Source organism: Maniola hyperantus, chromosome 15 (assembly GCF_902806685.2).
Source record: "Maniola hyperantus chromosome 15, iAphHyp1.2, whole genome shotgun sequence".
Taxonomy (NCBI): Eukaryota; Metazoa; Arthropoda; class Insecta; order Lepidoptera; family Nymphalidae; genus Maniola; species Maniola hyperantus.
This window is the reverse complement of record NC_048550.1, coordinates 3,424,522-3,449,367: the sequence shown is the minus strand read 5'-3', so window position 1 is coordinate 3,449,367 and position 24,846 is coordinate 3,424,522. Positions and strand designations below refer to the sequence as shown.

Here is a 24,846-nt window from a genome sequence, read left to right as displayed (position 1 = left end):
CGCCTCATACCCCGATTGTCATTTCGACCTGTTATACGTAACCTTGTTTTGTTTCATCGTAGGCTAGCTTATACTAAAAATACATCTCTATTTGTTACTCCACAGGCATTCAGCAGACTGATCCTGATCCTGCGAGCGCTGCACGTGAACACAGAGAGGACCAAGGTGCTGCTGAAGCCAGACAAGACGACGCTCACAGAGCCGCATCACATCTGGCCTACGTTGACTGACGATGATTGGATCAAGGTGGAGGTGCAGCTTAAGGACCTCATCCTCGCTGACTATGGCAAGAAGAACAAGTAAGTGGACATGTTGCACAGATAATAGTGCTATAGTTATGGCTAGGCTCACTTGGTCAGATGACCCGAGATAAATATATACAGTACAGTACGCGGGCGAAAGTAATGTACATCGACCTTTAGAAGGAGATAGCAGATTTGTAGAGCACTGTCTCTGTCGTTGAGACCGACAATACGTCGTATAGGTATAAGTGACAAAGACAGCGCTCTACAATGCCGAAATGTCATTCTAAAGGCCGCGTACTGTAATACCACTTACGCCGATGTACCTGCGCAGAAATCTGATAAAAATATCTCAGCCAATCATAGCGCGCGTCCGTCCGCTATTGGTTGTTGCCTACGCGAATTATGAGCGAGATAGCACGAGTGTCGTGTTGTTCTTGTGATTTCTGAGATTCTGTGCTAGAGGGATTTTAAGTTTTTGAGGATCTCCAGTTTGTTTTAAAAAGTATGTAATATGTTACAGCGAATATAATTTTTATGGTCGATATTGACTTGACAGTTTTAATTTTGTCCCAAAGCGTAAACGTGGCGTCTCTCACGCAATCCGAGATCCGCGACATAATCCTCGGCATGGAGATATCGGCGCCGTCCGCTCAGAGGCAACAGATCGCCGAGATCGAGAAGCAGAGCAAGGAGCAGAGTCAACTGACGGCCACCACGACGCGCACCGTCAATAAGCACGGCGACGAAATTATCACTTCCACTACCAGCAACTACGAGTCGCAGACCTTTAGGTAAGATTATACAAATATTCTCGCTCACTACGCTTGTGTTCGTCATTCATTTTTGAAGTGAAACTTCTTCATCATCTTTTGCATAGGAAAGAACATGGAAATGACTAATATATATGTTTTGCTGGCTTAGAGGGCATCTTTTCGTTTCAGCATTGTCTTTGAAGTTCATCTCGTTATTATTATTGGTTACTCTGTCCTTCTTTTAAGAAATCAATTATTTGGGTACATAAAATCGATATAATATGTAGTAATAAAAAAAAAGAAAATGTCTGCCCAGTAACCATTGTGTTATGAATATAAACAAAAGTTTCACTTCTTCCGCATGTACGCAATGGATACGCGTAACTATTTTACTGTCGTTTTGATATCGAAACTCACGAAAACTATAAATGGTTTCAAGATTAGGAAACTATTGGGTAGTTGCTCGTCAAGTATTCAAGTAGGGCCTCTACTCTACGTGTTTCTATTTTCTTTGCAGCTCGAAGACAGAATGGCGCGTCCGAGCCATATCTGCGACGAATCTCCACTTGCGGACGAACCACATATATGTTAGTTCCGATGACATCAAGGAGAGTGGCTATACGTACATTCTGCCAAAGAACTTGCTCAAGAAGTTCGTCACCATATCCGATTTGAGGGCACAGGTATGGTATTTTGAATAATCTAGCGGTTTTCCTTTAAAGCGATACGTCGTTGCCTCAGCCTATCTTACTAAGGGCCGATTTTTCAACAGTCCGCGTTCTTAATCAGTATGAAGATGGAATCTTTATAATTTGCGCACTTACATACATCGTCATACTGATTAAGAAACCGACCAAACTATCGGGCGATAATAAGTTTGTGGTCTGCGGGGACTAAAGCTATCCTCTGAGATCCGAATAATTAATAAATTATGAGTTTTTTTCGTACTTAAATTAACAATAATATGACCAATGACCTAGACACTAGACAGATCATTCCAAACAAAGCAAAATGTGCGGGCTGAAACTCGTTTTGGCTTACTACTTGATTGTCTAGTGTCACACAAATTTTGCTAGGATTTTGTTTGAAAGAGCCCTTCTATAGGTACTAAAGTTCAATGCATATTACAGATCGCATGTTACCTATACGGCACATCGCCGCCAGACAACCCACAAGTGCGAGAAGTCCATTGTGCGGTGTTGCCGCCTCAGTGGGGTACGCATCAAACGGTCCACTTGCCGCGTCAGTTGCCCAAACACCCCGCGCTGGCACACTTGCAACCCCTCGGCTGGATGCACACTCAACCCAACGAGTTGCCGCAACTCTCGCCTCAGGTAAAGCCGGAAACACACTACCAATGGTTCTAACTAACACCTCGCGGCTTAGAGTTCGAACCACCTGTTTGTACCTTGTTAACAGTCCAAAACACCACAACACAAATTAATTTCAAATTGAAAGTTTTATCATGGAAAATTTCCTCTCTCTTACTTTTTTTAAATTTGATACTTGGACTAAATATTTTGTTAGTCTTTGGGATATTGATTTACAATGATTTACATATTATTATTTATTAATTTGAAGTAATTATTATGTGCATTAATTTAAAAGTATTATTATAAGGCTCTGACAGATAGATAGACAGACAGACAAAATGCACAGGATCACAGTCGCGCCCTGAAATTTATTTTCTCTGTATTAGTGCACACTTTGACTTATCCTATACAAATTCCACGGCACGCCTACGCTTATCATATTTATGTCAATAAATAGCAGATTTGTAGAGCATTGTCTCTGTTGTTGAGACCAACAAAACGTCATATAGATATAAGTGATAGAGACAACGCTCTACAAAGCCAAAATGTCATTCTAAGGGCCGATGTACATTACTTTCTGCCGCGTACTGTACATACAACGTTTTATTTACAGGACATAACATCACACGCGAAAATAATGTCCGAGAATCCAACATGGGATGGCGAGAAGACGATCATCATAACCTGTTCCTTCACGCCCGGCTCCTGCTCACTGACCGCGTACAAACTTACACCCAGCGGGTACGAGTGGGGTGCCAAGAATACCGACAGAGGGAACAACCCTAAAGGCTACCTCCCCAGCCACTATGAGAGGGTGCAAATGTTGCTGTCGGACCGATTCTTGGGGTACTTTATGGTGCCTTCACAGGGCAGCTGGAACTATAACTTTATGGGTAAGTAAATTGCTGTTTGTCAGTAGTAGTGGGTAAGTAATTTACTGTTTATGATTATGACTCTTTTGCACTATAAGGGCGTCTGTGCACTCATCCGTGAAATCACGGATTCCGGTAAAATACAAATCGAATTAGTACGTATTTGTATGACGGACAATCACGGATACGAACCGAATACGGATGAGTGCACAAACGACCTAACAAAGTTAGAAATACAGTGCGACAAGGCTCTCTTGGCACTTGAATGACATTGACAGGGGGACGCTGTTAGAGAACAAAGGCTTAGAGTTTTCAAACAAGAACAAAGGGGACACTTGACGGCAACGTTAGTTCCGATTTTCACCACGCGCCAAGATAATCTTGTCGTACTGTATGATAGGCTCTTGCCTCTCTTTACGGATTCTTAGAAATGATAGGATACCTTCGTTGTCTGTTCTGTGTGTTGTGTCTGTCAAGGGAATCAAAACCTATAGCGTACTTTCCATTGACCTAGACTCATGGGCATATTATAGCAATGTCAGCACAAGTAAATGAAAAAATTCCAAAACCGTGTATAATTTGTGGTTACATCACAAAAAAATTAAAAAGTTTTATTTCTTGTACGATATAGTACGAAACCCTTACGCATCCGACTCGCACTTGACCAGTTTTTTGAAGGAACATAATATAAGTCAGCAAATTGCTATTGCGTTGGAACCATGTCTCATTAACATCGAAATGACGTCATTTTGACGTCAGCTGAAGTAAAAATATACCATCAGCTCGAAACTTCAGCTGACTAAAATGGCGGCCACGCGCATTAGCAATTTGCGGGTCATATCACATGCGACATGTTTTTGTTATCAGGTGTCCGCCACGATCCAAACATGAAGTACGGCGTGCAACTAGGCAACCCGCGCGAGTTCTACCACGAGGTGCATCGACCGGCTCACTTCATGAACTTCGCGGCCATGGAGGATGCTACGGCGCCCACTCTAGCCGCCGATAGGGAAGACCACTTCGCTTAGAATAAACCATACATTATAAATAGCTTTTAGGCAAACTCAATCAGTTTTTGTATTTTTCGATTAAGGAAAGTCAGTTTGTGTTGGTTGTTGAATTCTGTCGTATGAAACAAGTATGAAAACTGTAAATAAATAAGAATAATTTTTTTATTTGTTTTATTTTTGAAGTGACCTGTCACTTGGCTTGAATTGCTGCTACTTATTTGCTCCGTACGTAAGTACAGTGCGACAACTTTACTCTATGGCGACAAGCCGCAAGGCTATTAGCACTTGAATGACATTGACAGGGGGGCGCTGTTGGCGAACAAAGGCTTTGAATATTCAAAGGTACACGTAGTAGTACCTACTTCCAGGTACTTCTTTGAAGGGAACACTTTGACGGCAACGTTAGTTCCGATTTACGCCACGCCTAGCCTAGATAGCCTGGTCCATGTCGCACTGTACTTGGGATGATAGCTCCGGAACGACTAAGTTCAGAAAAAGCCTAACTCAAGAATCGAGTGCTTTTTACACGCTTTTCAGGTAACTGGACCAGATGTAACGCCAAACGCCAGTGGCCTGTGGCGGGTCTGCCGTTTTTGTTTTATTAAAGCGCGATGTGTATTTTTCATAGAGTAAAGACATTTTTGCTCTGCATTTTTGACACTTGTCACTTGACAAATGACATTTCATTTCTTAGTTAGTAGTCTGTGACGCCTGTGATGACAGGTGACTTTAAGGGTGACTGTTATTGGTCTGTGCTTTTGCTTTTGTTGTTTCCAAAGTTTTGTTTGTTTCTTGAATTTTGGATCAGCAAAGAATTATTATTCAATTTACCAAGATTTCAATAGAAAATTAACTATTATAAATAGATATTAGTGTAACAAAATGGTAGATAAAGACGACTTCGAAGATAGCCAGTATCCCGACAACGACGAATACGTCCCGTACGTGACAGCCGGTAACATAGCACAAAGGAATGGCGCCAAAGTGAGTCTCTGGGGGAAAGTTACCAAAGTTTCCGCTAGCGAGGGATTCTACGTGAAAACGGTTGATGACCAAGAGATTCTTATAAGACTCAAAAAGCCATTGAGTGAGCCTTTGGAAGGTTGGTACGAGATTCACGGAGTTTCTCAAGGAAAGAGTGTAATATGCGATGAATATGTTCCATTTTCGGGTGATATGGCCAAGAATATTGATGTAGAAGGTCATAAAAGTTTGGCAAAGCTGCTGGGAGCCTTAGATGATCCTTGGAATTTAGGGGAAGACTCAAGTGCTATGCAAGGTGTTACCGCTATGGAAGAGAACTTTTGAATCTTTATTCTACATTGGCATTGTTAAGGGCTTCCGAGACGGTCAAGCACGTAGTTTTGTTTGTTTGATCAAGCTACTTGACGGTCGCATCAAGCAAGCGGCACTTTTCTCATATCTTGAACACTGTCGGAGCATCGTGTCAAGCAAAAATATAAAATCGCATCAATCACCATCAAGCACGTAAATGCTGGACTCAAGCATCAAGCAAATATTGTAAATAATCAAAATCCTAGGCTCAAGCAAAAATCTACATGCTTGACGTCGAGCCGCTTGACTGTCTCAGAAGCCTATTAAATATTTCTATGTAAGTTTGTATATACTTTAATAAATTATATACTATTTTTTGTAATTGGTTTCTTTTTTAATTGCTTATTAATTAAAAATTATAAAATTGAAAAATACAGACAGAGTTGGCTTAAAGATTTCAATTCTCCCTTTAGTTGAATTGTGTAGCCTGTGCATGCAGTCTAGAAAGATAAATTAGTTTTAAACAGTTTTCCTTACACAGAACAGAATATAAACTTAAACAACTAAGCTTTTAAAGGTGGTTCTGATATAGGTAGGTACTCAAAACATTTTCCAAAAAATACACTAGTCTTATTCAACAAAACTTTATTTTGATTTGTTGAAACATTTACACTTGCATTATAGATCATATTATTATCCCTCGCGGTGTTATGAACAAAAAACTCGAGGGTAGGCTCTGACGGATCCTAATTCCTTGATTTTCTTCTCCTCCAACTTCATTCTTTTCTCATGCAGCACAGCATTTGACAGGGCTCCCTCTATGCAGGTCACAGGACGATTTCTGAAGTAATAACAAAATAAGTACCTAACTAAATCTTAACTTATCACCAGATCGCAGCCAAGGTCTAACTTTTGTGAGGTTTTGGAAAAATATGATGCCTCACTGTCATCATTTATCATTGCCCTGCCCACCACTGATGTGAGAGGCCAAGGACTATTGGACTAAGAGCCAGCGAGTGCCAGACCTTAGTTATTTTATAAAAGTTGTAAGTTTCTCTGCATATTGTCCCCAAGACAGGGAGGAGCCATTAGCGACTAAAGTTTGGATCATGGTGACTTTGGGAGATAACAGGTAATAAAGGTGTTAAAAATCTTACGTCAAAGTATAAAGTCAATTTTTTTTATATTTTCTTCGGAATAGTATTAGAAATCACATCATGTATTGCCAGACGCTGATCGTTCCTCCCTGTGCTGGGGTCATTACGCAGAGATTTTTCAGCGTTTATAAAATAACGAAGGTCTGGCACTCTCTATATGAGATGTAGAATGTATATACAGTGCGACAAGGCTATGTTGGCGCGTGGCGAAAATCGGAACTAACGTTGCCGTCAAGTGTCCCCTTTGTTCTTGTTTGAATATTCTCTTTGTTCTTCAACAGCGCCCCCCCTGTTAATGTCATTCAAGTGCTAAGAGAGCACACACACACACTGTAATGATATACGTACAGTAATTTTCCATTCAAATCCATCTTCTGCATTTCGGATTGTATCTTCATACTCAAAGGCCTCTCCTTTCCTCCCTTCAGAGCCAGTTCCGTCAAGTATCTCTTGATATACTGCTTCAGCTGGATGTTCTCCTTGGCAAGCTTGATCCTCTCCGTTCTAAGGCACATTGTCTGGACTTTCACTCTGTTAACTTTTAGTAGGAATTTGTCCATCTTTTTATATTCTTTGCATTCGACCTGCGTTACAATTATGAAGAAATTAACCTCCGATGCAGATAGAGGAAGAAGTGTGATTTAAGTTCGACCCACCCTCAATACCAAGTTTGCTTGGTATTGAGCGAAATTAATGAATAAATAGGTAGTAGGTTCCTACCTACCTTTTTCTGGTGGGGAGCTGCGGCCGTGGCTACTTAGCACCCTATCGGCAAAGCCGTGCCGTCAAGTGATTTAGCGTTCCGGTACGATGCTGTCTGTGTGTCTGTCCACGACATCGTAGCACTCAGATGTGAACTGATTCGAATGTGGTTCTTTAGCGGCTCCCTGCGACTCCGTCTGTCCATCTAGTGCGGGGTCTTCCAATGCTGCGCCTTCCGGTGCGAGGTCGCCATTCCAGCACCTTGGGACCCTGACGTCTATCGGTTATCCGAACTATGTGCCCTGACCATTGCCACTTCAGCTTCGCAACCCGTTGAGCTATGTCGGTTACTCTAGTTCTCCTACGGATCTCCTCATTTTTAATTTGATCACGTTGAAAAACTCCAAGCATAGCTCTCTCCATCGCCATTTATTATTGAAAAAATATGTAAGTAGGTAAAGGTATAATTTAAGGTATCTTACAATCATGGCACTGTCCAAGGTTTCAAAATCATCAGCGGCTCCATTATCCTCAGGCTCCTCAAGAACTAGTTTGTCATTGTCCTTCTCGTATTTATTGCAGATCTCGCCCATTTGTTTGATTTTTTCCAATTTATCATTTACGCTTTCAAGTCGCTAAAACATCATTATTAGGTATCATTTTGTGTGTATCGGTCCAATTTGTCTGGTATAATGAGTACCTATACTTAACCTTAAAATACTTTCATCATTAGGTAAATAATTAGCCTATCTACTGATTAAATACTATTTTAGTTTTTTTGTTAACAAATATACCTATACTTAAATATTTAAGGGCATGGCCAAAGCTCTCTTTTTGATAATATCATCATTTTTAGGTGTTTGCCTTAACGGGCCTATATATTAAACATGCTGTCGCGTTTGGACTATTCAAAGTACTAAACAGAAATATTTTGAGACACAAAAAATTGTGTAGCTAGTTCAAAAGGTGACCTTCCTTTTAGGATTTTCTGATTTGACAAAAGTACCACATTTATCCCGGGAAAAAATGTAAAACATTGCTAAAATCACGAAAAACCAACTAAAACGCCTTGTGGCGTTTGGAAGTAATTACATCTGACCATACTTTACCTTATAAGGATTTTAACCAGAACGCTATTAAAAATTTAGCGTTAGTTAGCGTAACTAGGTACCTAAACACAATCCAATACCAATAATAATCATTTGCCTCATTTTGTAGTTTTATAGATTTAGCATCTTTCAAACCCGCAATGTATAGCGCGCAAAACTTGGGTCAATGCCCCGCCTACGGCGCGGCATTAACTCCGAGTGGCCTACTTACGCAACATTTGTTTACCTCTAGCGTCAGTCAGATGTTTTATTTGCAATATATTGTGAACTTTTACCAGTAGGTACTATCACTTGTACTTATTCGTTTTTGCTAACGTTCTGGTTACATCCTGTAATAAACCTTGTTTAACCTTGAACATTAGTTAAACATGACTTTAAGCTCCTTTCCTTTTCAGCTACCGTTATTTATCAGCTAGCTTATTTTTTTCTAGGTAGTTAGGTACGATACATTGGTGTTGCAATAGGTATTGTCAACGGATGGCGATCTGTTGCGATAGTACATTTTACTTAGATTACCTTTATAGCATCCTGACTAGCATCGACCAATACAGCTAGCATTTCTTCTTCCTTCCCTCGCGCTACTTTCGTCTCTCTCTTCATCTGCCAATGCTTCTTAGCCAGTTCTTCCTTATGATTATTCATACGCCTCAGTTTGTTGTTCATAACGTTAGTCGACTTTATCCACTCACTTTGTAGAGTTATCAGAACCTCCTGCAGAGCGATAAAAATTAATTGCCTACCCACGTATCATCCTATAGAGGGTGGTATGGCCAAGATATTATGTCAGTGCATATCAGTAGGTATAATGTGCAACATCTAAGTTGGTAACTGGATGGGTGATCGAGCTTATAGATCCGAATTTGGAAGTTTTATCGGTTTTGTAATCGTTATAAAGTCGAGATCGTAATAATCGAGTCGTATTAGAAACCTACTAAATTATTGTCCCAAGTAAAATCTGTGTACCTACGTAGCTTTCTACAGCCATCGCGTCGCACGCTGCGACGAAATAACTTGCAATGCACAAACTAGATGTCGCTACAGGATCTTCAATGTCTCACCGGCCACCGCAGATCCTCAATCGCGCTAACGAATTTTTCTCATAGAGCATTCTTTATTTTAAGATAGACAGGTTCTATGATCCATCGCTCTGACCAGCTGTGTGCCCATAATAACAATTCAGCGGAAGATCTTCCTAATTGGTTCCTGCTGTGTCAATATTGAAAGTTGGTATTGGAAATGTGCTATGAATTAGAAGAAAGACGACCACCATTGTGCGTAGAGCGCCACAACGGTCGTCGCGTCATCAGCACTTTAGTGTTATGGCACGTTTGACTTTTGGTTTATACTCCTCTCGAACGCTGTTCTTGCTATATGAAATCACTTATTGTTATACCTAGGTACTACTTAGGTGTTAGAATGTTGATGTTTGGGAAAGGATTGCACAAGATATTAGCAGTAGGTACTGACTCCCACTTACCGTAGCGTGTTGAATCTGTATTTCGTTTTTGGCGATGTCACTTTGATAAAATTCGTCCTTTTCTCGCAGCGTGTTGTAGTGGGCCATGATGGGATTATGCTTCTCTAAATACATGTTGTAAACGTCTCGGAGCTTTGTCCAGTACATGTCTATTTCCAATTGCTTCGGCTTGCAGAGGTTGTGCATTTCTTCTTCATACTGTTAAGGATGATTTTGACGAAAAATATTATAATTGGTAAATCAAGCTGTAACAGCAGAGCCCAGAGGCAGGTCATGTTTGTACCATCTTGGCCTGGGAACACATTTTATGTCCTTAGCCTTAAAGCCCCATATGCTTTCAGAATAAAACCTAAAGATGGTACGTGGCGATGAAATCTCCATGCACGCTAATGGAAGGGCCTATCCCTACCCCTACTAAGGCAGTTCATTGAACCTAAAGACACCTATATATATATATATATATATATATAGGTATGTGTGCGTAAGTGTGAATTGGTAGACTTTACATACCTTTGAGAACGTTATGGAGAACACTCAGGCATGTAGGTTTCCTCACGATGTTTTCCTTCACCGTTAAAACAAGTGATACCTATCTGCGTATTCACTTAAAACGCACATCGCTCCAAAAAGTTAGAGGTGCGTGCCCGGGATCGAACCTCGGACCCTCGGACTAGGTGCTGTGCTGGCCGAGGCTGTCACAGCTTTTTCGCGGTACCTACTTTTAATCAACCAGGTATGGTTAAATAGTCTATCATCTGTGGAGCCTGATTTTCAGTAGGTACCTATAGAGTTTTCACGATATTATTTTGTAGGTCTCTGCATAGTTTGATAAGGTAAGTACCTACTAAGTTGGTAGGTAAGTACCTTTATCAAATAGGTTATCGCATTACTCATACGGCATCTATAAAGCTATTCTGGTACCTGTAACAAGGTGTCTTGCGATAAATAGCCGTCATGTAAACCTAAACAAGGTGATTTGCCATTGGTCACGGCTGGTCTTCCTGCAATTACTGTCACACGAGTTTCCGCCCGTCAGGCGTCCCGACAGCCGTGACAAATTGCGGACAAAATGGGAGGTTCGATGAAAATTTTGATAATTTTGGTTGCCTAATATCGCTAATTTGAACGTGATAGGAAACTTATAATTTAAACATTCTTTCATGTACTTAGTAGGTACCTACCTACTCATCTGACATGTACCTACCTACCTACATAACTATAAAATCCCTAATTCATCATCATCATCATCATCATCAGCCTGTGGACGTCTACTTTGGATATAGGCCTTCCCTAAAGAGCGCCACCACACCCGGTCCTCAGCCTTCCACATCCAGCCACTTCCCGCCAGCCTCTTTATATCGTCGGTCCATCGTGCTGGAGGGCGTCCCACACTACGCTTGCTTAAATCCCTAATTAAATAAAGAAAAATATCTGGTTAAGTCAAGGCATCAAAGTTGCAATAACTAGGTAACCACGTCATGATATAAAATGTTTAGGTAACTAACTACCTACTTATGCTACGGAATACAACTTCGGTTTATGCAACTACAGAGTTTCCGCCATGAAAGTTTCAGTTTCAGGAAATGTGGGAAATAACGAAAGAGTGGTGGAGTCTTTTTTCGGAAAAATGTCAAAAACATAGTTGCGCCGTTTTTCCTGACCTTACATAGGTTAGCTAATTAAGGCATTGTATTACGAGTTTGTTCGGATATCGAGGTAGTGGAGCGTAGATTCCTTCATATAAATATGGTGTTTCGAGGACTTCGATGTTATATTCAAATCAGCGAGTAAACGTGAAAATGGTACTTATGGTGCATTGTGCTATATTATTTTTGCTCATTATGGAGTGTTCTGTAAGTATGACATCTAGTTACCTAAATGTATTTACGCTGTTGTGACTTGTAGACTAAATAAGTGAATTTTGAAACTTTTTCTAAATTAGGCTCTCACGTGCCGATCCGAACATGGTCCCAAAAACGAAGAATTAAAAAAAGTTTTCAATAATTGCATAAGGCAGCAGCAAGGAAAGAGTAATGAAAATAGACGTCAATCCTCAGAGAATGAGTGGGGGAATCGAGATGAAAATCAAAGAAATCAATGGGACAGAGACAACAGAAATGAGAACAGGGAAGAAAGAACGGGTAATAATAATAACAGAGATAACAAGAAAGACAGAGAGAGAAATAAAGACTACAGAGGTAACAGCGGTAGAAATGATGGGACAAATAGTAACATGAATGAAAATAGACGAGATGTAAGATATAACGGGAACGGTGGGCGGGATAATAGAATGGGTAACTCGAATGGCATGGGAAAAGGTAATAGCGGAGGGAGAAATGAAATGACAAACGGTTATGGCACGACTGAACGTTTAAGGGGTCAAGATGATTTTTTGCAGAGTGAAGAATATGGTGTAGGCTATATTATTTTCTTATATTTTAATTAAAAAGATTGCTTATATGAAAAATCGAATACATAGAAATGTTTTCAATCACGAATAAGTATATCGGAAAAATTGTAGATGCTTATAGCGTGCATTAGGTATACTTATATGAGTAAAAGCTTATAGGTGTGATTAAGGCAACTATTATAGGTAGATTAATTTATTCCTCTTCAAATTTTTCAGGATGCCTCGCAGAATAACTACTACGTATCAATAAAGCCACCAAGGAGATACAAACGTGAGAAACGCGTAGAAATGAATTCTGGACAAAGGAGCCAATACAACCCTCACTCTCAAAGAAATAACGGGAACCGCGAAAATAATTATGAGAATGATAATGGAGAAGGAAGAAATTCCAGTGAAAATAATTCTAGCAATGAAATCGATAAGGCTTGTGTACTGCATTGTTTCATAGAAAATTTACATATGGTAAGTGAAGCATTTTTTAAAATTTATAGACTAGCCTTTGGTTGCAACCAGACCTGCTGGCAACTGATGATGCATCCTAAGTGGAGCGCGCTTGTCTAGAACATGCCTATTCACTCTTGACTTGGAGGTACCCATATTAAAATTGCAGGAGGAAACTGATGCTGGAAGGGCGTTCCATATCCTAGCAATTCGAATTAAAATAATATGAGGAGGTAAATCGCTTCGTACGTATCCGTAGAATTTCGGCAACCGTACGTGGTTGCAGACCAGGTGTAGTGTTAAAGATGATTTAAACCCAATTAGGCCTGGTATTGTATTACAGACAGATGACCGTGGAATGCCGGACAGATATCTAGTCACACATACTTTGACTAAGGACGAGAAAAACGAAGATTTGAGAGATTTCCTGCAAGAATCCATTGAAGAGTGTTTTCAAATACTTGATAATGGTAACTATTATAATACCTATCATATGGAAATTGGTAGGTAGGAGTGTCCAAGCTTGTTAACCTATCTTTTTAATTGCAGAGAACACTGAAGACAAATGCGAATTCTCTAAGAACTTGTTGACTTGTTTATCGGAAAAGGCACGAGCAAATTGTGACGACTGGAATGGGAAGCCAAGTTTTCTATTTTAAATTATACTTACTTAATTATTAAGCTTACGAAACACTGCATTCATTGATTAGGATTACTTAACTACGATTATACGTTTTTGTAGTATTTATTTTTCTTTTTCATTTCCTTCGTTAGCAAGATCGATTCATCTTATGCTTTAACTGACAACATGCCTTTCCAATTTAGTTTTTTACAACTAAGTACAGTACGCGTCCGAAAGTAATGTAAATCGGCCTTCAGAATGACATTTCAGCTTCGTAGAACGTTGTCTCTGTCTCTGATATCTACATGACATTTTATCGGTCTCAACGACAGGGACAGCGGTCTACAAATCTGCTATCTCCTTCTAAAGGTCGATGTTTATTACTTTCGGCCGCGTACTGTAGGTAGGTATCTCTTGAATTGTATATTTGGCAGTAACAGTTCAACAGACGAACTTTGTGCTACCTACCTAACAAGTTTAGTCAACCATTGGACTTGTATAACATTTTATAGGTACCTACCTCAAGGCGTGCATCATTTTTCTCGGTTGCTCTTTGGATTTCCTTCTCCTTCTTAAAGATCTGAAAGTCCCGATCCTGGATGTACGTCACCAGCGTCAACTTGAACTCTGCTCTGTCCTGGTTGTCCGTGATATCCATCTCTTCCTTGTCCCAAGTCTCGAGGAAGTTGTTCTTTTGAAACTCATATGCCGATTGTAATTTATCGAGACGCTGGGAACCTATTTCTGAAATCATTATTTTACCTCAATAAAATATTAGAATTCTGCTATATATGTATATACCTAGAACTATCTAGATATATAAGCAGAATTTTTACGCAATACCTGTAGTTATATAATGCGTAAGAAATGACTTCTCACACGCTATTTTAACTTTGTGTCAAGTTTCATGTCAAAAGTACGATTTTAGTCCTTATTTTAAAGGTGAATCATACTTCACAGTTGACGTAGAGTTAAAACGGCACGTGAGAAGTTATTTTGTACGGACTATACCTATAGTTCAGTATGGAACACGCTGGATAGAATTACTTACTTATTAAAATCGATTCAGTATGGATTAGAAGGAAGTTTCATTCCTGTTAAAGCTGATACTTACTAAGAAAGTAGCTCAAAGTCTCCGTGTGTGCTTGGAAGGCTCTTCGGTGTTGGTCATCGGAATCTTCTATGGAACTCATCAAGAAGGACAGAAGGCGATTCTTTCTGTCCAACAAGAAGTTGAAACTGCTCATCATCCCCTGCAAGCATTTGACAGTATTTGTGAAAGTAAAGGCCGAATTAGCACCTTCAAAGTCTAAAGCTGGTAATCTTTTTTTTATTTTCTTTTATTCAGATACAAGTTAGTCCTCGACTCTCGAAGAATCTCACCTAGTGGTAAGTGATAATGCAGTCTAAGATGGAAACGGGCTAACCTGAAAGGGGTATGGCAATTTTTATTAAACCACACCCCTTTGGTTTCTATACGGCATCGTACCGGAACGCTCAATCATTTGGCAGCACGGCTTTGCCGGTAACTAGCTACGGCCGAAGACTTCCTACAAACCCCTGCAAGGAATCGAACCCGGGACCTCCCACAAATAAGACCACAGCGCTTACCACTGTACCAGGGAGGTCGTCAAAAGTCGCAACAAGAACCTCTTACCTGTATATCCACAGCCATTTGTTTGCATTTGATTCTGCGTAGAATGTATCGCCATTCTTGATTTATCTTCGCTGTATTTATTTTCGCAAAGGATTCTTCTTTATCCAATTTATTCTGCAACAGACAAGATGGTCAATTACCCATATTCTATTTCTACTTAATATTTCATCTCAACCCATTGCCAGCCCATTACTGAGCACGGATTTCCTCTCAGAATGAGAAGGGCTTAGGCCAGCGTTTACCACGCTACCCATCTGCGGATTGGCAGACGTGAAAACTTTCATTACATTACTCTGTGGTGAAAACACCTTTCAGAACATTATATGGAACCCTCGTAGCTTTAGTTTTAAATTTACCTACGTAATTAATTAATTACGTAAATTTAACAACTAAGTACGTATAACTACGTAACAACTGACTATGAAAAAGTGTACAATGGTACCCAATTTGAATAAATGATTTGATTTTGACTTTATCTTTACATAAGTACTTAATATTACAAATCTGAAAACGTATCTGTTTGTATGTTACATCTTTACCTCTTAACTGCTTACTAAAATGATCTTGACACGGTATTTATCTCAGCCTACCTTTTGAAAAACATCAAATACTTTTCCCCCGCGCCGCCATTTATTAGGTACAGGGTAGGACTTATCTACTAGGTAGGTACCTACTCTTTCTACGCGGACGAAATCGCTATACCGAGAAAACTAATAAGTCATGATGGAAAGCGAATTTCGCCGATAGTGTGGCTTTTGCTACTTTCATTCACAGACGTCAATTTTATTGCTGCTTTCGAAGAATTGAAAATATTCTTAGATTTTCTTTTGTAACTTAGATTCAAGTCAGAGGGCAGACGTAGTAGGTAGGTAGGTACTTCAATAAATTATCAACTTACTTTTAAAAATCTACCGAGATGAACCTACCTTAATGAACCGTGCAATAAGTTCTCGCTTCCTTCTGCGAGCTTCTTCCTCAACATCGGCTCGATGTTGGAGATACCGAGCCCGTTCCTCGTCTGACATTCGCGCCAACTTGTTCACTTTGCCCTTTTTCGGCATTGTGGTATTTCAGGCTGTCCACGTTTGTACAAAAATGATCTAAAATAAATGAAAAATGCGGTGATATCGAATTCGAGAGACGGACACAGACCTACCCTCATTTCTAAGTAAAAAGACCATGCTTTGATTTTATTAATCGTCTGGTTTAAGACGGCCGTAGGACAATGACCCATCATCCTCACCTTGGATTGACGAATTGATACCGAAAGTCGTAACATTGCCGCCTCTCTCGCTACTCTCGTCTCGTATCAAATAGAATCTATGCATTCGTACTTCAAGCGCAAACTCCCGACGCAATAATTTTAACTTACAGTAGGTACCTGTCTCTGTCGTTGAGGCCGACAAAACGTCATATAGGTATGAGCGACAGAGACAACGCTCTACAAAGCCGAAATGACATTCTGAAGGCCAGGTAGGTACCTTCATTACTTTCTGCCGCGTACTGTGTCAAAATTAGCAACTTTACAGAAGAGCGAAAATAACTTGCTGTTTCCAGAGTTGTTGCCTAAATACCGTGCAGTTGTTTTTTTATTTCTCTGAGCTCGACTTTCTGTTGGACGTTTTCTTGTTTATTGACTGACTATTATGACTGAAACACGACGCGTCTCTCGATTCTCTAGCGAATGGCTTCGAAATATTAAAACCGCCAAAACATTACTAGGTACCTAGGTACGTGGAACTTAAACGGACGTTAAGTGATAAATTGACTATTATTATTATTTTTCCAATTACTGATGTTTTATTTAAGTTAAGTTTAGGTTACCTGTTTTTTCAAGTAACAGCACGACACCTACAAATTGATAATCTACACTGAGTACGTAAGTTCTAACACCAGACTACAGCTATTATAAAAGTACCTATTGAGCAAACTAAAAGGTGTCATAGCAACAGACTTTAATAACGTGGCGTGGCGGTAGCGTAAATTACAGGGTAGGCACACCCCAATTAAAGCTACGGCCACACCTGTGCGTCATGAAAGCGGAATGCGGGAGCATCCACGACGCGAATCTATCACACCTACGCAACTAAGTACAATGCGAATCGCAAACCTTATTTTTTGTCAGTGCATTGATGCTGATCAGTGATCAGTGATCAGTGATCGTTTGCCTGCACGAACGAGGAGCTGCACGAGGCTACCGACCGAGCTATCGCGGTTACGGCTTTTTGGGCTGTCCGTATTTGAGGTGACCGTCGATTCGAGAAGAAGAAGAAGAAGAAGATCACTGGATCACTAGAAGCGTGCGGAGTCGAATCGCGTTCTTCATTCACGTAGTCGCTCACGTAAGTTTGCATGGCGTCATTAATCAGGCAACCGCCGCGCAGCTAAAGTTCCTGCTTCGTTGTCGCTTTAGTCACGCAGGTTTTCATGATGCTTTAATATTTGTCGCTTCTGTCTCTGTGAGCAGTGGTGTGCGGTCTAGCTTTATAAGCAAGAAGTTTCAGGTTCGAATTCCAGCTAAAACAAGTTTGAACAGTATCTCTCCTAAAGAGCTTTGAGGTTTACTCTACGTACTTAGTTACTTACTTTTGAATCGGATACCAAAAGAAGGGGTAGGAGTTGGTTAGAAAGTCCTAGAGGGAATGAAGTGCGATTACGGTTTAGAAACAGACTGCCAGAATAGGCGGCATTAGCTATTAAGTACTTATTAGTCCGCGACACTCCTCAGGTCGAGACGACAGTCGGGAGGACGAACCGCAGTGCACACCCGCACGTCACCCGCGCTCGCCCGACCGGATTAGCGTGAGGCTGTGCGGGTGTGCGGGGCGTTCCTTCTCCGTTTGCCATCTCGACCTGTCGCGTACTATACGAAAAGTATCTTATATCTTATCTATGCGTATAATTCTCTATCAGTAGGTAAAAAAATGTTTCCATGACAACTTACTAAAATATTTGACTTTTTCGTCTGTTATGTCAACGTCTGAATCGATGATTACAGAATCATCGATGCCTGTAATAAATAAAGAAAATCTTAGAAAAAATATTGAAGGAACAATTGATTGATATTAGGTTGATCTACTTAGCTACTAAGTTTTTACATCATTGAAACTTCATCGTCGATATCTACTTACTTAAATCTAAGTCATTGGATACTGAACGCACTTCCAGGTGTTCCAGGTAAAGTGTGAAATGGATGCTCAATCATCAGGAACTTTGCAGTCACCATCGACTTACTCTGGCTCTTCAAAGACCGCCAGCACTAGATCTGGCGAGACTGACAGGGCTGAAGTGGACCTCACTAAGGATAATAGTATGTACCTAGGTTTTTTTTTATTCAGATACAAGTTAGCCCTTGACTGCAATCTCACCTGGTGGTAAGTGATGATGCAGTCTAAGATGGAAGCGGGCTAACCTGGAAGGGGTATGGCAGTTTTTATTAAACCCATGCCCCTCATGGTTTCTTTGGCATCGTAGGTACCGGAACGCCAAATCGCTTGGCAGCACGGCTTTATCGATTGAGTGGTAACTAGCCACGGCCGAAGCCTCCCACGAGAAAACCTCCCACCAGGTTGTAGATGCAAAGATTCGGCCTCAATGATCCTGGGATTCCCGTGTTATAATCCCTGGTCGATTCGAATCATGAAAGGCATACGCGTGCCTCCAATACCTCCAACATCGTGCACTGTGTAGACCTACCACCAAATAGATCGATAAATCACCCATTGCACAAGTTCGGGGTCAGAGCTCTTTTAATGAAGCCAACAAGTAAACACCCTAATTATTAATTTATTAAAGCTGCATCTCCCATCGACCTGGAGTGCCACATTCAAGCAGAGCGTATCACCAAGATCCTGGATGAAGCAGTCTACAAGACCAAGCTTGCCCTTTGCCTCCCGAACCTCGTGCAAGAATACCGAACCCTCAGCTCCATACTAACGCCTCAGCATATGGACGACCTTATATTTATATTCGAGCAGTATGATAATCCTCTGTTCTCAACCAGTCTGTTGAATATGGCAGCTATGGAGGACATTAAAGGGGTGAGTTTAACTTTCCTCTCATTCCTTTGTTAAGAGTTGTGACCCTTTTCCATTCCCTATCAATTTATTAAGGTTGGATGTGGGCTGCCAGACCCTTCTGCATAACTATGGGTACGATTTCGATTTTAATCAGCTGATGTTAGTGATAAAAACCGGAACCGCTATTGGAGGGTCACCCAGAACGTAAGCCCTATACGAGGGCCGTAAAAATTAAGAACAAGTGGACTTCAGCTGAAAAGATCAAAAGGAAGATCAAGAATATAATCTAAAGAGAGTGAACAAATACATAAATTGGGGAAAGCAAGCGTAAGAACACGATAATTGGAAAAAACTGTAGGTAGATGAGGTTATGAACGCAAAGGGTTGTAGTTTCGTTGGATTATGATGATGAAATCCGCTGTACCTAACCCTATTTTTCCCAGGAATTTGGATTCAGACTATCATCGTTAGCCAGAAGATGTTCGGCGTTCATTGCTGGACATAGGTCGCTTGTAGGGTCTTCCATACGCCGCGGTCTTTTGTATTATACATATCCAGTGACTCTTTGTGATTGCCATTCCAGCACCTGAGAACCCCAACTCTCCACCTGTACTGTATGTCTACTTATCGTGAAATATCGGCTTACTGTCTTACACACCATTACACACCACACGCACGTCCTTTTCACTTCCTTACCACATGCCAAGTGTCGCTGGAAGGGGCTTCTCTAATTCATCATCACTCTGCTGTGTGTGGTGTGTAAGATGACAGTAATACATCCAATGTCCATACATTACACCACCTATTATCACTTCAGCTTCGCAACTCTTTAGGCTATGTCAGTTACTCTGGTTCTTCTACGTAGCGCCTCATTTCTGATCTGAACACAAAGACAAAACTCTGAGCGCGACTCCTGTTGGCCGAAGTGATTTTGAGCTTTCCTAAGATACGCATAGAATAAATCGCTATCGCCGACACATTCTAGAATTTTGGTTATATTTTCAGGGTGACGTATCGTTAAAGAACCGCCTTAACCCTGAACTGGGTCATCTCATGTACATCATGAACAGTTATCCTGCGCTGCGACCGAAAGTAGAAGAAATGATTCAGGAGGTGGTAAAGCCTTTTAATTAGATATATTTATTGTTATTGATAAGACGTAGGTTTCAAGATCTTGTCTTTTTCCAGATGAAGGCTGAATTCACCGAGGCTGGTGAGGTAAATGTCCATAAGATACTAAAATATGAGATATTTTATAGATTAATCAGGTACTAAAACAAAATCATCAACAATTTTCTTCAAAAATGTTGCGATGTGGTTCTTACCTTCTTAGTAAATATTGCGATATTAGTATAATAAGTGCCTTGTCAATAGAGATTTTAGAGACTCACTTAAGTCCTAAGTGCTCCAATAATAAGCCTTGGGATTTTAAAGACCACTCTTAAATAATATTTCAGAGCGAAAGTAGTTTTGAGTATTGAGTTTTTTCCAAAGAATAAAGCCTATGATGACATTTTGTAGACAAAGCAGCTGTCTCCTGGACTAGAATACCTGCAAGTTCTGGAACAATTCCGTGACCTGATGGTGCGACAAATGACCACCACTGCAGCAGAGGAGCTCACTGAGAAGCTAAACACGAGGAAATTGGAGGCTTCTAATAAAAAGCTAACTGAGAAAATACGAGGTACATATCATATTGGTACAAACTTTGTGTAGTTTAGCACACAGTTGGCGCCATGTATCGTATGGCTTTGGGCACAGCGGCGGTTGGGTACAGTGCGACAAGGCTATCTTGCCGCGTGGCGAAAATCGGAACTAACGTTGCCGTCAAGTGTCCCCTTTGTTCTTGTTTGAATATTCTAAGCTTTTGTTCTCGAACAGCGCTTCCCTGTTAACCCCTTGTCGCACTGTGCAGTACGTTTCGGATTCGCATGGGGATATATTATCAACAAAACATTTTTCTGGGCTAGAGGTACCTACCTACCTGCAGATTCTGGAGCACTTCCGTGACCTGATGGCTGATTATGATTACCTAAGTAGGTGCTTTCTATTCCTTGACTCTCATGAAACGGATCTGAAAAAATCTCAAATCAGTCAGCGGCCCATTAGCTCAGTTGGTTAGAGCGTCGTGCTAATAACGCGAAGGTCGCGGGTTCGATCCCCTCATGGGCCAACTGTACTTTTACGTATACCTATATACCTACATACTTAGTTTATATTTTTTCAAATGTTTTCAATGATCCATTGGACAACTGACCAATTTAAGGATTATTTTACACGAAACTGCACTATAGCCAGATTAGTGACTACGAAAACGTTAGGGAGTTATACTTATCCGAATCATTCTAATCATTTCGAAGCCATCGCCGGTCCACTACTAAGAACGGGTCACCTCGCAAAGTACGGGCCTCCTCTCGGAATGAGAAGGGTTTAGCCCATGTCCACCATCACTAGCCAAGTGCGGATTGACACAGATTTTGCACACCTTTGAGAACTGAATCCAGTTAGTTGATTGCCTCAGCTTGCTGGGTCTAATTTTAGCACCTCTTCTCTTGTCCGTTTCCTTTTCCGTTTTTTCTCCTTCTATATAGTTTCACATCGCATGCTGTGGCAATCACTGTGGGACTACAAAATAGCATTTATACTTATGTCGGTATTTCTTTCTTTTTGTGTAGTTTTAAGTTTTTTTTTGTAACCTGTTGATTGTTCTTTAAAAAAAATATACAACATTATGGAGAACTGTCAGGTATTTAGGTTCCCTTACGATATTTTCTTTCATCTTCAACCCAAGTGATATTTTATTGTTCAAAAGCACATCATACTAACTCCGAAAAATAGAGATGCCCAAAAAATCCAGATATTTTTAGTGATCTGTTTATTTCTTTAGAGTACACGGATAAATTAAGAGTGGAGAGTCAAAAATTCGAAGAGACAATGGCAATGAAAGCCGATATCATATCGAAGCTGGAGAAAGAGCTGGCTGTGCTGAACTTCGACGCGGATGTCAAGCTTAAGAAGAAAATGTGAGTGAACACGATAGACGACGCCCCTGGCGCAGTGGTAAGCGCTGTGTTCTTATTAGTGGGAGGTCCCGGGTTCGATTCCTGGCAGGGGTTTAGAATTTTATAATTTCTAAATACCTGGTCTGGTCTGGTGGGAGGGGAGGCTTTGGCCGTGGCTGGTACGTAGTAGTTGTATTAGTACTACCCTACCGGCAAAGCCGTGGCGCCAAGCGATTTAGCTTGTCCTATTACTGTGGGATATTACCTGACCGAAGTAGCCTATCTTACAGCTTAGATTCAGATCGTCAAATGGTGTTAGCGACCCGCGCTCACATAGTCAAGAACGAGCTGCTGAAAGAGGAAGAGGTAGAATCCAGGGAAATGTATGAAAACTTGCTCAAAGCGCATCTCATTGACGAGAAGAATCAACGGGCGCGGAGGTAATTATTTTTAAAGAATATCACCCGTTTTAGGTCGCCTTCGCCACAAAGTGGAGGTAGCCCGTCTGCAGCGCTGCAACTACTTTGTAAACCCATATAATTGCGACCGAGATGATTTGATACGCGGCCGCAGCGCGGGCGCAGCGCTGCACTCGCGCGTTTTTTAATTTTTCTTCATTATTGGCGCACGCTCAACCACGATCACACCTGATGGAAAGTGATGATGTGGCCCAAGATGGGACGCGTTTGCCTAGAAGGTGCCTATTCACTCTTGTTTTAAAGATACCTGGATTATAATTGGCAGGAAACACTGATCTCGGAAGTGTATTCCAGACCCTTGCCACGCGTATATAAGGAACAATGTCGCAAAGCGTTTCATACGCGTAGATGGAATTTAAGTATATGGACTTACAATTTACAAATCAGGGCGGCCGCAGCGCTGCCTCCGCGCGGCACTTTGCGGCAAATTTTAATTTGAACGCGTGCGCGAACTGACTCCCTTTGAAAAAGGACACAAAGTTCGAAACTAGTCGGGCTAGCGCGTCGACTAAGCACGTGAGTAAAGCCGGGTCACGGTATGTGAGATATGTATAATGAAAATCACTCACGATAGTTTAAACGCTAAAAAACGTATAGATGATTATTTTCCGTATAATAACAACAAATCGTTTAAGGTTCAAAGTGGAGACGCAATTGCTCTCGTGGTTGCAGAAGTACGATCTCGAGATGGGAGACAAGCAAGTGGAGTTAGACGAGTTCACCGAGAAATATGACGATGAGCTGGAGAAATGCGACAACTTAGAGGTTTCAAGTAGTTTCGGTTTTTTTAACTCTCGATCCTTGTAATGTTTGGACAACTTCAATACTAGGTACAACTAAGTGCATGATTGAATAGAACAACCCAATTTGTAATTCAGCCACAGTAGACTTAGTACCAAATCATTTCGGTGCATTCCCATTTTTTTACCTTTGTGATATAAATAACCAGATAATGCTAAAATTAGTCTCAATGTTAAAATTAGACTCATGTAAGAATTATTTATTTACAGAGATGTTTTATATTTCTTTCCCATATCTTGCATTAGCGCCATCGTCTTTTTAGACTAAGCGAAATAAATACTTAGCTAGGTATGCGAATTGAGAACTGTCTATTCTTTTTCAAAGTCTATTAAATAAAGCTAAAACTGGTTTGCTGCAGATCAAACTGGCAGAGCAGGATAAAGAATATATTCCATTAATGGCGGAGAGAGAGGAGGAATACCACCAGGAGATGACAGCGAAGATGAACAAGTTCATCGTGGAGCACGCCGCGAGAGTCATCCAGAGTGCTTGGCGAGAAGTGCTGGCGAACAGGGCCGAGAAGAAAAAAGTAAGTTGATATACCTAAGTACTATTCAATTGAAAAGATCAGGCATACCTAACAAACCTGGGTATCACCAGGAATATAGGTACTACTTACCTACCTATTTATTTTAACTTTCTAGCCAACCTATCTATATTCATATCTCTGTTTCTTATTTCCGCCCTATTATCTTATTAGTGTTGCTAAATTATTACTTTTGTTGACATTCGGTACGTTTTCCAACCGTTCTATTTTCTTGAAGGTATCCTACTTTTTTGTATCTCAAGATGCATCTTTTATTTTTGTGCAGCTCAAAACCAAAGGCAAAAAGGGGAAGAAGAAAGCGTAAAGTCCTTAGACCCATTCATTCCTCTGGTGTCCTTCTTTTACCTGTCCTTTCCAAAAATCTTATCATTTCTAGCTCAAGAAGAAACAGAAGCAAATGCAACTTGCCCAGGAGCTTGCCGAGAGAAGGGCAGCCGCACAGGCCGCCGCCGAGAAAAAGGCAGCCAAGAAGGAGGCCAAAGGGAAGAAGTAATTGCTATGCTTTACGATACCAGGGTGCAACACAAGGATGTGTATTCGCCCGATGTATTTTACCTTTTTAATTCCTTGAGGAGAAAAATCCTCATGTATGCGTCGTCAAGCATTTCTCTGTTTAGTAATGCTTTCCAAAGTTGAAACTGACAAAGATAGGGATAAAACGAGCGTAAAACTCCAGTAATAAGCGCTGCTGCGTAGGTAAATATGCCCAACATTATTTGGGCATCGAACAACCCAGCACAAAGTATTTCATTAACATTTGACTGCTGCGTTGGTAGTACGTTGCGTTCATACGTACCAATAGGAACCCCTACCTTCCTTTAGAATGTTATAGTAGTATGCAGAACTCACATTTAATAGGTACAAGGGACACTCTTCAAGGAAAGGGAAATGAAATAAGTAATTGTATAATTGTGTACTATTTATTAACTTAATTTAATGTAATAAATTTTATCAAT

General features: G+C 40.7%; 5 protein-coding genes and 1 non-coding gene across 9 annotated transcripts in view; 5 read left to right on the top strand and 1 right to left on the bottom strand.

Annotated features, from left to right (window-relative positions):
• The window catches only part of Prp8 (pre-mRNA processing factor 8), a 32,411-nt gene extending 28,058 nt beyond the window's left edge, over nucleotides 1-4,353 (top strand). For both annotated transcript variants that reach the window (XM_034975992.2, XM_034975991.2), the window contains exons 30-35: nucleotides 106-299; nucleotides 821-1,036; nucleotides 1,515-1,680; nucleotides 2,128-2,331; nucleotides 2,924-3,203; nucleotides 4,050-4,353. In XM_034975992.2, the coding sequence (XP_034831883.1) occupies nucleotides 106-299; nucleotides 821-1,036; nucleotides 1,515-1,680; nucleotides 2,128-2,331; nucleotides 2,924-3,203; nucleotides 4,050-4,210 (1,221 nt within the window). In that variant the 3' untranslated portion in view covers nucleotides 4,211-4,353. The remainder of the gene's footprint in view (nucleotides 1-105; nucleotides 300-820; nucleotides 1,037-1,514; nucleotides 1,681-2,127; nucleotides 2,332-2,923; nucleotides 3,204-4,049) is intronic.
• A 568-nt stretch (nucleotides 4,354-4,921) lies between these two features.
• LOC117988807 (uncharacterized) lies at nucleotides 4,922-5,849 on the top strand. The gene has a single exon (XM_034976025.2). It carries the CDS (start codon nucleotides 5,075-5,077, stop codon nucleotides 5,498-5,500), a length of 426 nt encoding a protein of 141 aa, XP_034831916.1. The 5' UTR covers nucleotides 4,922-5,074; the 3' UTR covers nucleotides 5,501-5,849.
• Nucleotides 5,850-6,095: 246 nt separating this feature from the next.
• On the bottom strand, nucleotides 6,096-17,053 carry LOC117988798 (dynein regulatory complex subunit 2). Of its 2 annotated transcripts, none has more exons than XM_034976014.2 (10): nucleotides 16,867-17,053; nucleotides 15,969-16,142; nucleotides 15,043-15,156; nucleotides 14,500-14,638; nucleotides 13,906-14,129; nucleotides 9,913-10,110; nucleotides 8,952-9,146; nucleotides 7,809-7,961; nucleotides 6,973-7,208; nucleotides 6,096-6,308 (listed from the first exon to the last, which is right to left on the bottom strand). In XM_034976014.2, the coding sequence occupies exons 2-10, from the start codon at nucleotides 16,101-16,103 to the stop codon at nucleotides 6,176-6,178; spliced, it is 1,527 nt and encodes a 508-aa protein (XP_034831905.1). In that variant the 5' UTR covers nucleotides 16,104-16,142; nucleotides 16,867-17,053; the 3' UTR covers nucleotides 6,096-6,175. The 2 variants fall into 2 exon arrangements, with proteins under 2 accessions (XP_034831905.1, XP_069359670.1); XM_069503569.1 differs by lacking the exon at nucleotides 16,867-17,053 and adding an exon at nucleotides 16,286-16,302.
• Nucleotides 11,462-13,509, top strand: LOC117988803 (general odorant-binding protein 71-like). The gene is made up of 5 exons (XM_034976019.2): nucleotides 11,462-11,765; nucleotides 11,855-12,325; nucleotides 12,539-12,784; nucleotides 13,107-13,233; nucleotides 13,313-13,509. Exons 1-5 carry the CDS (start codon nucleotides 11,679-11,681, stop codon nucleotides 13,420-13,422), a joined length of 1,041 nt encoding a protein of 346 aa, XP_034831910.1. The 5' UTR covers nucleotides 11,462-11,678; the 3' UTR covers nucleotides 13,423-13,509.
• Nucleotides 17,054-18,040: 987 nt separating the features above from the next.
• On the top strand, nucleotides 18,041-24,798 carry LOC117988800 (dynein regulatory complex protein 10-like). Of its 2 annotated transcripts, none has more exons than XM_034976017.2 (10): nucleotides 18,041-18,352; nucleotides 18,838-19,082; nucleotides 20,067-20,174; nucleotides 20,250-20,279; nucleotides 20,583-20,745; nucleotides 21,949-22,084; nucleotides 22,354-22,503; nucleotides 23,178-23,307; nucleotides 23,702-23,872; nucleotides 24,267-24,798. In XM_034976017.2, exons 1-10 carry the CDS (start codon nucleotides 18,232-18,234, stop codon nucleotides 24,381-24,383), a joined length of 1,371 nt encoding a protein of 456 aa, XP_034831908.1. In that variant the 5' UTR covers nucleotides 18,041-18,231; the 3' UTR covers nucleotides 24,384-24,798. The 2 variants fall into 2 exon arrangements, with proteins under 2 accessions (XP_034831908.1, XP_069359672.1); XM_069503571.1 differs by having other exon boundaries at nucleotides 18,042-18,352; nucleotides 24,156-24,798.
• On the top strand, nucleotides 21,161-21,234 carry TRNAI-AAU (transfer RNA isoleucine (anticodon AAU)). The gene has a single exon. It is a non-coding gene; the product is annotated as a tRNA-Ile (tRNA).
• Nucleotides 24,799-24,846: the final 48 nt, after the last annotated feature.